This window comes from Martes martes, assembly GCF_963455335.1.
Source record: "Martes martes genome assembly, chromosome: 3".
Classification (NCBI taxonomy): domain Eukaryota; kingdom Metazoa; phylum Chordata; class Mammalia; order Carnivora; family Mustelidae; genus Martes; species Martes martes.
Window position 1 is genome coordinate 86,775,314 of NC_137890.1, and position 12,281 is coordinate 86,787,594.

General features: G+C 56.5%; 1 protein-coding gene across 12 annotated transcripts in view; it reads left to right on the forward strand.

Moving 5' to 3' along the window:
* The window catches only part of BIN1 (bridging integrator 1), a 55,643-nt gene that overhangs the window by 16,031 nt on the left and 27,331 nt on the right, over positions 1 to 12,281 (forward strand). For 10 of the 12 annotated variants that reach the window (XM_080798545.1, XM_080798544.1, XM_080798547.1 and 7 more), the window contains exon 2: positions 11,421 to 11,501. In XM_080798545.1, coding sequence (XP_080654671.1) covers positions 11,421 to 11,501 — 81 coding nt within the window. Of the gene's footprint in view, positions 1 to 5,904; positions 5,947 to 11,420; positions 11,502 to 12,281 lie in introns of those variants that run through there. The other 2 variants (XM_080798552.1, XM_080798543.1) reach the window with 1 other exon arrangement.

Below are 12,281 nucleotides of genomic sequence, written 5' to 3' on the forward strand. Positions count from 1 at the left end.
TGGACGTCCCAGAACAGGAGTGACTGAGGGGGGAAGTGGACAGGGAATGGGGGGTTCAGGAGCCCGATGGTGGGATCTGCCCAGGCTGCCCTGGGGTCCTGGCTGTTGTGTCCCCATTGCCCTGCCCTCCCCAACATCTTTGGGCACCTCAGACTCACCATGTCCCTATCTTGGGTAATGACTACTCCTTCCCTTTGTCGCTCAGACCCTGGAGTCTCCTTCACTTCTCACTGTCATCCCATACTCAGCCACTGCTCACATTTCCTGCCTTTGCCAAACCTGGCATTTCCTGCCTTTGGCTCTATCTGGGTCATTGAGGACACCTTTTAAATGGGCTCCCTGCTTCACCCTGCTCTTGGGTCTGTCCCCAACAGCAGCCTAAGTGCTCTAGCACTGTGGGTTAGAGCAGAGCTCCCCAGGGCTTCCGATTTCCATGCAGAGCTTCAAAGCAGGGGCCCCCAGCTAAGGCCCTGTGTTCTGGCCCTGGCTGCTAGGGTAGTTTGTTCAGTGGTGAGAACATGTGGCCTCTGGAACCAGGCTTGGGGTTTGGATTCCAGCCACCCTGCTGACTGGCTCTGTGACCCTGGGGAGATTTTAAAGCTGTGCCTCAGTTTCTTCATCTGCAAAGTGTGGGATCCTACTACTATTTCCTCGTGAGGATTCCGGGAGATTGATAGGTAAATTGTGTGGAGTGCTCAGCTCAGCTCAGCTCATCCCAGCTCAGCATGGCGTTTTAGGACTTCTTCCCCTTCACCCACCCTCTTACCTTCCCTTTGCACTGACCTCGCTCTTCCCACCTCAGGGCCTTTGCACTTGTTTGTACTCTGTTTGGCACGCTCTGTCTCCTTCATCAGGTCTCAACTCTCACTTCCCTGAGCTACTACCTAAGAACAGCACCTCCCTTGCCTCACTCTTTCGCGTGCATTGCTGTGTTTTTGTTTCGAGACTTGTATTATCACCAGTCATGCCTTCTCTCAAGTGTTGGCTCAGGGATCTTGCTATGCTCCCTGCAGAACAGAGCCAGGGAGGCTGGGGGAGGGTGTCCAAGGCGCGCCCCCGCCACAGCTCTCCCAGCCCAGGAGGCCACATCCCGGAGTCCAGGAGTAGGGACTGCTCACCGTGGACTGTATGTGAGGGTCAAGATCCAGTGGGAGCTCCTGAGAAGAGAGCAGCTTGAGCCCTCCTGGAAAGTTGGTAAAAAGTTCCTTTCTCCCCCTGGAGTGTGGATGGGAGGAGTGGAGGGCTCTTTGGGGAGGTCTGGACAGTTGGATGATCTCTGATTGTGGAAGGGGCTGGCCTGCCTCTATCTGGGTGGTTCTGGCCCTTCTAGAAGAACTATTCACGTGGAAGCCTGATTCTGCTATTGACTAGGGATGGGCTCAACCTGGTGGGTGGTCCCTGAGGGGAGGGGAGCCTGTCCCCAGCCAGGGCCCCTCCAGCACTCCCTTGGGGCTCCAGTGCTTCTTTTAGCCTAAACTTCCTTTCGCCTGACTTCACCCTGAGATCCCGGGCTTTGAGCCCCAGTCTCCTCATCTGTGGAACACCTCCCTCTTCTCACAGATGTGGGGAACTCCTGTAAGCCTTTTAGATGCCTTTGGATGAGTGACTGCTGCTGTTCTATGTCTTCCACCTCAACTACCCCAGCTCAGCTGGGCCCTTCTGGGCTCTCCTTTTTTTTTTTTAAAATTTATTTATTTGTTAGAGAGAGAGCGAGCGAGCACAGGCAGACAGAGTGGTAGGCAGAGGCAGAGGGAGAAGCAGGCTCCCCGCGGAGCAAGGAGCCTGATGTGGGACTCGATCCCAGGACGCTGGGATCATGACCTGAGCCGAAAGCAGCTGCTTAACCAACTGAGCCACCCAGGCGTCCCTCTTCTGGGCTCTCCTTAACCCCTTCCCCATCCTGACGTGGGCCCCTGCTGCCTCTGCTCCCCTGTGCTCTGTTGTGGGCTATTCCTGTCTCCCCTGCCCCATTGCACCCTAGCTTCCCCTGGGCTCTGGGTGGCCCTACCCTGGCCACTGGCCATAGGCTTATCTGCTGAACAGGCTGGAATTTCCCCTCCCAGGAGAGAGGGGAGGGGGGTGGCTTTCGGCTGCAGGCACCTGGAGAGGGAGCCTTCCCTTCCATCCGGAGAGGTGGGTATGGAGGAAGAGCAGACCCCAGCCCTCCACCTGTCTCAGGGGTTAGGCTTCCAGCCCTGGGACTGAAGGATTGACGGACAGACAACTGACATGGGCCACGGAGCTCTCTGCACTCTGGCTTTTGACCAACCGGTCACATTTCAAGGCATTGTGGTGGGGCTGATATCCGTGAGGGCCAAGTGTTTATATATTCAGTGAGGGATGTAAAAGAGAGAACCAAACATCACTCTTCACTCTCACCAGTATTTCGTAAAGGAAAGGGAAAATCACTAAAAGAGGAAGGAGGTAATTTTAGAGTGACCATCTCCCAAGCAAGGCCAGTTGGCTTCCTCAGCCAGTCACTCTTTGTAGACTGGTGTCAGGGAACAGTGACTTCCAGAACACACGGACTTGTTAAAAAAAACAGATCACCAAGTGGAGATGAGGGGAGGAGCTTCCTGTGTTGGGGGAGGGGCAGGGGTGTGCCTAGCCCAGCCCAGCCCAACCTCAGTGGGCCAGTGGGAACCTGGAAATGTTTTTCTAGTTTTGTATTTCATGGCAAAAATCTTTGCAAACTTTGCATTCTGCTACACAATCTGTCTATCTATGTTGGTTATGTCACAAAAGTGCCTTTTCTTTTTTTTTAAATAAAGGGTGAGAGTTGGGGACAGAGGGAATAGGAGAGAGAAAATACTGAGCAAGCTCAATGCCTGGCCCAGTGCAGAGCTTGATCTCACAACCCTGAGATCAGGATTTAAGCCGAAATCAAGAGTCAGATGCTTAACCAACTGAGCCACCAGGTGCTCCTTCAAAAGTGCTTTCTTTGCCAGTTAAATCTTTGGAATGCAGCAAGACGAATCTTTTGTAGTAAACCCTAACTGTGCTGCCTGTGACTGTTGGGCATCTGTGCAGTCCTCACTTGAGAATTACAAGTTGAATTTGGGCTTTGGAGTCCATTGGGTCTGGGGCCTGGCTCTGCCACTTATCAGCTAAGTGACCTCTTTGAGCCTCAGTTCCTTCATCTGTAAAATGAGATGACAGTCCCCACCTCAGGATGTCCAGTAAGCCCAATGAAAGCGGGTGTCAGAGGTGATGGGCCTCCCTCAAGGCGGGCCCTTGGACCCGGCTTGCTGGGGTCAAGCCTTGTAGTGTGATCTTTGTGGAGCTCAGGAGGAGGGCCGTTGCAGTGCCCACAGCTGGAGCCTGCGGGGAGCCCCGCTGGGCTGGGATCTGATGGTGAGGGGACCCCTCCAGAGTGGGAGGTGGGCTGGTATCACTTTTCCCCTGGGAGGAAGGCAGGATGCCAGATTGCAGTCCTCAGAGCCAGCCTCCCTCGCCACCACCTTGCAGCCAGCCTGGGGAAATGGAGGTCCTAGGATGGGGGTGCGGTGAGACCAAGAGAAGGAACTAGGGCCCCTTGGCCAGGCTTGTCTTTTGCGGGCAGAAATGTGTGCGTGTGCTTGAGTGTGTGTGCGTGTGCTTGAGTGTGTGTGTGTGTGTGTGTGTGTGTGTGTGTGTGTGTGTGTGTGTTTGGGGTGGGGAGAGGGAGCTGGAGTCTGGAGGGTCTCTCTCCTCCCTGAGACCCACCTGCCTGGAGCTGCTGGGCCCTTCCCTGGCCTAGAGCCCAGCTCTTGTGCTCTCTGGGCTACTGCTGGTTTCCCTTTCTCTGGTTTTCTCTCCATTTCCCCTTCCTCATTCTGGCTTCTCCTTACACAGCATCTCCTGGTCTCTCCTCTGCTTCTTTCCTGGCTCTGTGGTCTCCTTGTGGTTCCCGCTGCCTTCCTGCTGTGCCTGGGGGCGACTGAAGGGCCCCATCAGGAAGTGTGTGTGAGCGGGTGTGCGCAGACACATGGGCGAGCATCAGCACGTGAACACGAGGGTAGTGGGTGTGCCTGCTGCCTGTGCATGGGAGCCTGCGAGTGTGCAGCCGGGTGCTGCGTGGGGGGCCTCGGTGCTGAGGAACATTCTCCTCCCTGGGATGGAATCCTGTTCCTGGCTCTTGCCCAAGGCTCGTGTTTCAACATTTATCTTTCTTCAAAAGTCTCTGAGCGTCTGGGAAGTTGTAAGGGAAAGCCTGATGTGTGGCCAGCCTGGGGCTGCCGGAGGGCTAAGGAGTTTTACTGGCCAGGGACACTCTGCCGTGTGTTGGATTTGCTTTCCGAGACCCTGGGCTCTGCTCCCAGGCAGGAGCCTCAGTGATTTGTCCCTACTGCTGATTGCAGCGGGGCTGGAGTGGGGCCAGACTACTTCCCAGAGAGGTCAGGCCCCTCATTCTCCCCCCTCTCCTTGGCACACCCCAAAGGCACAGCAGCAGGCCTGTGGCTGCTCAGTGGCAAACTGGTCACTGGGAGATTCTCCCCCCACCCCCCAGCCTTTGGGGGAAGCACAGCTGCTTGCTCTGAAGGCAAAGCTGACTGACTGCTCTGTGAGTGAGTTCATGGGGCTCTCCGGAAGGAGGGGCAGACTTTGCTGGGGCTGGATGCTAGAAGGGAAGATGCAGCTACTTCCTTGTGCCCAGGAGAAAGGACCCAGGAGTCAGGAGCCCTGGCTCTGGCCTTGGCCAGGCACCAGGCTACCTCGGCACTCTTTGCCTCTGTCTTCTTTCTCATTAAGTGAGAATGCCAGGCGCCCACTATGGAAGAAGGGGCCAGGGGAGGATGGCAGCATAGCAGGGTTCAGCGAGGCTGGTAGGGTATCCCCAGGCCAGATTCACCTATTGGGGCCAGTTGCCTCTGCCATCACACCCTCCTCCCTGACTCAGTCACTGGCCAGAGAAGCCCATGGACTGTGTGGCCTCAGCGGGGACACAGTGATAGACCCAGAGGTCTAGGTCATTTGCCACAGCAGATGAGATCTGAGCCACACTTGTTCATGGCCACCGAAAAGCCACAGAGTCCTGGCTTTGCTCCTTCTTAGCCATGTGGCCTTATTACTTAATGTCTCAGCCTTACTTTTCTTATCTCTAAAGTTGGGGGTAAGAATATGTAGCTCAGGAAATGGCCTCAAGATTAAATGAAATACTCAGGAGCAAGGATAACCAATAGCAATGAACACACCTGCCCCTGAAGACAACCATTTCTTGGAGAAATGGCTCATTCTGGAGTCATCTGCAGTGTGTCAGTGAGGCATATGCAAAGTGTTTGGCTCGGGGTCCTACCTCCTTCCTCTCCTCTGCTCACTTGTGGGTGCTGCTGGGGTCCTGCCCAGATCCTGGGTTGCCAGAGGGTCTCAGAGGAGCATGGCCACAGGCTCACACGACTAGTGTCAGAGTCCGTCACGTGGGTCGAGGGCCCCTGCAGCATAGGAGCAGGAGGAACAGGGGGCTGGCTCTGTAGGGCCACAGAGCTCCCCAGCCTTGCCTGGCCCACCCCTGCTGTGTGTGGCAGAGGTGGTACAGAAGGAGGCAGCCAGAGCTGACCACAGAGAGAAAGCCCTGGGGTGACAGGGAGTGAGCCAGAAACCCAGAGGCCCCTGGGGAGAGGGGTCAGAGTATGCCAAACTGGCATGTTTGCCTGGGGAGGGGGCAGCTGTGGCTTTTCCCCTCTTGGGGTGTCTTCCTCAGAATAGGGCCCGCCTGTGTGTGCAGAGTGCTCTGTGGGAAAATCTGGCCTTATACCTGCCTGCCCCTCTGTGTGTCCTGCCTGTTTGGGAGCCTCTCTGTGAGGTGCGAGGACGTGCATCCTGTTGCTGTGGTCCCCCCGGACCGCAAGCTCTCCTGGGAGGAAGCAGTGAGGTGGTGACGCCCAGCCCCCCGGGTACAGCTCACTTCTCCACCAACCCCAACAGAGGCAGCCACAGGGCAGGCGCCAGGAGGAGATGATGAGGAAGGTGAAGGTCTGGTGGGGTCTCAGCAGCTGGGTGGTGGGTCCTTGGAGGGGAGCTGGATGAGGCCTCTCCCCACTGTGTGTGTGTGTGTGGGTTGGGGTTCTGGGGACACTGGGGTAAGGTGTGGGTGGGTCCCCATCTTGGCTGGCTGTGTGAGATGCCTCTGCAGCAGCCATGACAAGGTGTGCCGTACTCGTAGATGCTGGAGGGGCCCCCTAGCTTTTCTTTCTGGCCCAGAGCCTGGGGACCAGGGCTTATTGGAAACATGGGCCCTGCCTCCCTGGAGTTTCCCTCCTAGGCCCCTGGACTTGGTCCTTCTCTCTAGCCTTGGGTTCTAGAAAGCACTTATTCCTGCCCTGTGCCGTGCCATTCAGATGTGAATGTGTGTCCCCTCAGTGCAGAACTCAGTCCCTCTCTGGAGGAAGGAGGGCTTAGAGCCCCCGGGAGGGGACTGTCCTGAGTTCAGGGCTCCAAGCAGGGCCACCCACTGTCAGCCCAGGGGGTGAGGGCCCGCAGACATGCTCACCCACACTGTATCTGCTGGGCTGGGGTGGCTTGTGCCCGGTGAGGCCTATGGGGTGCCCCTCCTCAAGTTTTGGAGGCCGGGAGCAGCAGAGAAGCTCAGAGCTTACTCCCAACTGTAAGACCTTAGGCTGTGTGTCCTGACTGATCTGTACCCCCCTGCCATCTCTCACATGAAGGTGAAGACACTCAACTATAGGAGGGGGCGCTTGGTGACTATATTGTGCTTTGCTCGGGGCTTGGTGAGAAGTAAGTGATCAACTGCTCCTAGTTCAAACCGGCCTGGCCCCTAGGGGCTTTCCTGTTCTTTTGGGGTTGGTGGTCATGCAAGCATGGCTGTGCAGAGACACAGATGTCTTGTTCCAGGGCCCATTTGCTGGCTGGGAGGAGGAGAGGTGAGGGTTTGGCAGGACGCCCCATGCTGGCTGTGGGAGTGGGATGCTCTGGGCTGTGAGAAAGGTCAAAGCACAGAGGCTGGGGGAGGGGCACCTCCTTCCTCCGAAGCTCCCCCTGAGCCCTGGTGGGCCTCCTCCGCTGCTCAGAGAGGGGCTGCTGGCGCTGGGTCATGGCTCAGGCTCAGTGAGGTGGGAGTGTGGATGTTCTCAGAAGGAGGTTTGTTTCTGCCACTAGCTGCTCGTCTCTGCCCTGCCCTGCACGGTCCCTTTGGGGGCACGTGGGTTCCACTGCTCTCTGGCTGGGGTGAGGATGTGCTGAGAAGCGGTGGCCCTGATGAGGCTTTCTGGACTGCTGGCCATTGGGCTGCTGAACCGTCTCTACTCCCTCCCCCGGGCTAACACCGAGGTGTGGCAGGGCCTGTGCACCTGTCTTCTGTCCCATAGTCAGAAAGGCTCCCCTTTTATTTTATTGCAAAGGGAGACATAGTGTGAAAGCGTGTGACATAGTGTGTGACAAGTGGGAAAGTGTGACGCCAGAGTGTCTGGGGCCCTCCCTCTACATAACCCTTGGCAGGCAGTGGAAATCCTGCCTCTCTGCCACCAGGCCTTCCTGCCCACCGACTCCTGCTCATCCCTTGTGACCACCTTGGTTGTCCCGCATTCCCTGAGCCCCTGGGAGCAGGCCCCTCTGGACACCCAGAGTCCCCCTGCCGCTCTTAGTGGTCTGCATGTGAGCTTGGCACAAGAGCCAAGAGGCCCCACTAACCGCGTGCTGAATGGATGGAGCTCCGGTGCTGCTGAGGCCCACGGCCACGGTCGGGAGGGGACTGGCCGTGGTCATGGTCTAGAGCTCGCCAGCAGCTGATCAGAAAGGCCTCTTACCCTGTGGCTGGGCCCTGGTAGGAGTTCCAGTTACAGTGGTTGGAAAAAATGGAAGCTGGTAGCGGGAGTTTGTGGGATTTTACTGGACCGAGTTTTGTCCTGGTCTCTCTTCCGAGGCAGGCATGCCCATCTTGTTTTTAGGCAGTCCAGCAGCACCTTGAGGTCGGGGACCCAGGCTGTGTGTCCTTCCTTCTGTCATCTGTTAAATGGGCGTGGGTGCAGTGAGGATCAGTGAGGCCAAGGCCAGCATGCACTTACCGGGCGTTTTCTCAAGCCTTGGCCACAGAGGTTAAGCTGTTAACCTGAGGTCGTGCAGAGTGGGGAGCCGGGCTCACCTTCCTGTGCTGATCACTCTCCTGCACCCTGGCTCCTCAGGCCTGGGACCCCCTGGCGCTGGCCCGTGTCACCCTAGGCCAGACCTCAGACTGACGGAAGCGCCCCTCTAACCCTAGCTCTAAGGGTGACCTTCAGCTTTCTGTCCCCCTGTCGGGCTGAGTACTTCACAGTCTTCCCTTTTGCATAAGAGGGTACTTCTGAGAGATGGGATGTTTTGTTCAAGGTCTTGACTCTGTCCTCAAAGCTCACAGCTTAGATTAGCCAGCAGCCGCCAAGAGCAAGTTCTGTGTCTGCCCTGTCCCCAGCCCTCTGCAGGAGCTGGGGACATGGAAAGGACCGGACACCGTCTCTGACCTCAGGCTGTTCATGGGCCGGGACAGAGCCAGAGGCAGACACTTGGGGACATGGTGCAGCCGCGAGGGGAGTAGGTACCTGGCCCTAAGTGGTACAGGAGCTGTAGGGGAGAGAGGGGGCGGGGGCAGCTTCACAGAGGTGTCATTGGAGCCAAGTTTTGAAGGATGATAGGAGTTTTCTATCCATCCTGGAGGAAGGTTGGTGTCAGGCCGGGCTCTCCGTTGTATGAAAGCAGCTCTGAAGGCCTGGTAAGAGACTGTGGTTACTCGAGTGTGCCACACACAGAGACACAGAGATATGCTTTACAGACAGGAGCCTTAAGGTGGGTGCTAATGTTCTCTTTATTTCCCAGACAATGCCCTCGAGGCTCAGAGAAAGTCCCTTTTCTCAGTGGTCTTCTCACCACCTGGCCTGCTCGCTGTGGCTGGCGTGAAGACCTGTCTGGTGCAACCTACATCCCGGCTGGGGAGCTGGGGCCAGGTGTGCATGTGTGTGTGAGGTTCTGGGGGCTTGGGGCCCCCGGGCGCTCTGGTGGCAGGACTGGGACTAGGGACCTTTGGCCGACTGAGTACATCTCCTCAGGGAGAAGAGAGAGAGGGAGTGGACAGGGCCACCTTCCACTCCCACTCCACCTGTTTTGAGGGCCTACCTGGCCTTGACCCTTCTTCCTGGGAGCTTCGTGCTCACTTCAGTGACCTCTTTTGACTTCTGAAAGTTCTTTCCCACCTGGTGTTCCATTTCTGTCGTTGGAGGTGGTGCGGCCAAGGGGCTGGTGTCTGATGGGGGGTGAGTCACCCACTCAAGCTCCGTGCACAGAAGGCCAGGCGCTTCCACATCTCCACCCCATTTCCATGGGACCATCTGGGTATGGTTGCCAAGGGGGAGGTGGCGGGAGCCCGTGGCCGGTGGGAAGTGCTGATTTTCTTGCTCATGGTTGTTTTGTTTTGCTTTTTGCCTCTCACCTCAGTGTCAGCCTTTGGTCTACAGCTGCACTTGCCCAATAAACTGTGTTGTGACCATTACAGCACAAAGTTGTTGGTGGGTTGCTCTCCCATGCCTATTCCGACTCCTGCTGCCCATATCCTCCCTCACCATCCTCTGTGGCTTCTGGTCACCTCAAGCTATTTGAAATTCCCTGGTAACATACCTTACATCTCTCTGGTCTCCTCGCCTCTGCTGCATGCTCTCTCTCTGCCATCTGAGCAGCTGCCACTTCCCCCAGGAAGCCTTCTCTGATTGTCCAGGCTATATGGCTATCCACCCCAGGCTCCTGCAGTGCCACATGCTGCCCTCTCTCTGGCTGGATCCATGTCTGATTAGCATCTGCTCCCACAGCAGAGGTGCCCATGGCTGTGCACAGAGCAGGTGCTTGGTGATGTGCTAAATGTACACGCCGAGAGAAGGTCTGAGAGTCGATGGGCCTGGCTGTGGCCCCCAAGCCTGTTGGAGATGGTGCAGCATGGCAGCCTGGGCCATCCTACGGCCAGTCAGGGCTGGGAAGGGTCCAGGCTCTGTTCTGGAACAGAGCATCCCTTGGTCCAGGCCACTGTTTTTCCCTCTGCCTGCCACCCCCACCCACTGCCACCTTTCCTTCTCTCTCTTTCTTTCTTTTTAAAAAAGATTTTATTTATTTATTTGAGAAAGAGAGAGAGTGAACAGTCTGGAGGGGTGGAGGGAGGGAGAAGCAGACTTCCTACTGAGCAGGGAGCCGGGTGCCAGGCTAGATCCCAGGACCCTGGGATGATGACCTGAGCTGAAGGCGGGCACTTCACTGACTGAGCCGCCCAGGCTCTCTTCTCCTTCTTTTTGGGCTTTGGCCACTGCCTTTGCTGAGCATCTCAGTGTTGTCCTTCTGCTTCCTGTGGAGGTGCTGTGAGTGGGGGTCTCTGTCTCCATTTTGGTCTCTGCTGCCCTCTCTTCCTGCAAACCCACCCCATCTCTGCCTCAGCTTCCCCTTTCTGCAGGCTTTCTGTCCTCTTTTTCTTTCCCTGCCCTCTCCTCCCCTGTTGCCTTTACCCCTTCTTCTCTCCACCCCTCTCTCTCTCTCATGATACTTCGTCTCAGGCTCCTGATCCAGCTCCTTCTTTTTCTAGGTCTTTCCCCCCTTTCTGGTCTTGGGTCTCTCTGCCTCTACCCAGCTCTCTCCCCACATCTGCCCTCCCCTCCTGCTCTCCCCACACAGCTGAGAAAGCACAGCTGTGACTCATCAGAAGAGTCTGCCTCTGAGATGTCTAGTTGGGAGTAGAGCGGGTGGCTGTGAGCTGTATGTGTGCGCGCGTGTGTGTATGCGCGCGTGTGTGTGAATGTAGGTGTATTAGTGTGAGTGTGAGTGCCACGAGTGGGCCCGGTATGGCCTGCTGGGTTGTAGAGAAGGGAGCAGGGTGGCTAGTGCAGGTCACATCTGAAAATCCAGTCAGATTGCGAGCTGGCTCCTAGTGATACAAACAGCCCGACCCCTGGCCACCCCTCGCTGCCCTCCGTGTCCTGGGGTGGTTACCTCCCAGCTCAGGGCTGCTCTGCTCCTCCCTCTGGTATTCAAGAATCTTGGGACCAGGAAATGGAGTCATGTGGGGAGGTGTGGCTGCCCTTACCTGGCCCTTCTTGTGCTCAGCTCACTTTTTAGCCACCAGGATCGGGTGGAACCCCCAGGGGTGCAACGTGAGATAGCAAGGAGGGGTGCCTGATCCCTCAAGCTGTCTTTAAGGGTGTCCCCCTCCTCCTGGTTTCAGTCATTCCAGCAAGCCTGACCTAAGCACCTCCTCTTGGCTAATAGAGGATGAGGAGGTTTCAAGACTTGATGGACTCAGAGTTGCTTTTGGGGATCACAGCAGCCGGTGATGGTCCCAGTGCCCTGGGCTGTGTGATGCTGGCTGTGGGCCTCCGGGACGTTGGCTGGGGTGGGAAGCCATCTGTGGTGTTGGTGGTTGGGTGCTTTTGGTTTGGCCGCCCTCTTTCTCACGGTAACTCTTTCTCCTGCTGCCTTGGCAGGTCCTCCAGAAACTGGGAAAGGCGGATGAGACAAAGGACGAGCAGTTTGAACAGTGTGTCCAGAATTTCAACAAGCAGCTGGTGAGTGTGGGTTACCTTTGGCCTTAGGGAGCGTGTGCAAAGTAGAAGTGAGGCTGCCAGGTAAAAAATGTCAAGAGCTGAGTTTGTGGCGTGAGAGAGCTGGGAGAAGGGGCCAGTGTGCGCTGGCAAGGTCATGGAAGACTTCCTGGAAGAGGGAATACTGGCTTAGGGTATGGACCAAGGGAAATAGGAGGGAGGGCTGGGGGGTATACTGTAGGTCTTTGATAAGGCATACGGGGTAGATTGGTGGGGGGTGGGTGGGAGTGTTTGGGTTGGAGGGGGCAGTAGATTTTGGCCAAACTCTGGAAAACCTCGAATGTCAGGGCAAGTGGGAGCTAAAGAAGCTTCTTGTGAGGAGAGTGGCATTTGCAGAATTTATTGTGGGAGCAGAGCAGACAGGATCTGATTGGAGCACTTGCTGAGCATGGCCTCTGGACGCCTCCCAGCAGCCCTGTACCGTATCTAGTATCATCATTCCCCTTTTATAGATGAAGCAGTTGAGGCTCAGAGAAGTTGGGTAATTTGCCCAGGGCCATCCTGCTTTGGGAGTGGATTTAGAGCCATATTTATTTGGTTTCAAAGACTGCGATGGCCCCTTACCAGCTCCTTTAGATAGTTAAGAGACCAGTGACAGGAGGGGCTGAATCAGGCGGGCAGCCTGGGGGCAGTGGTTAGATACCAGGGAGGATTTCCTGACTGAAGGACCCTGAATACCTTAAAGGGGAGGCCCCTGAAAACTTTTCCCTCACATACATCTGCTAAGTCTAAAATTAGCCCCCC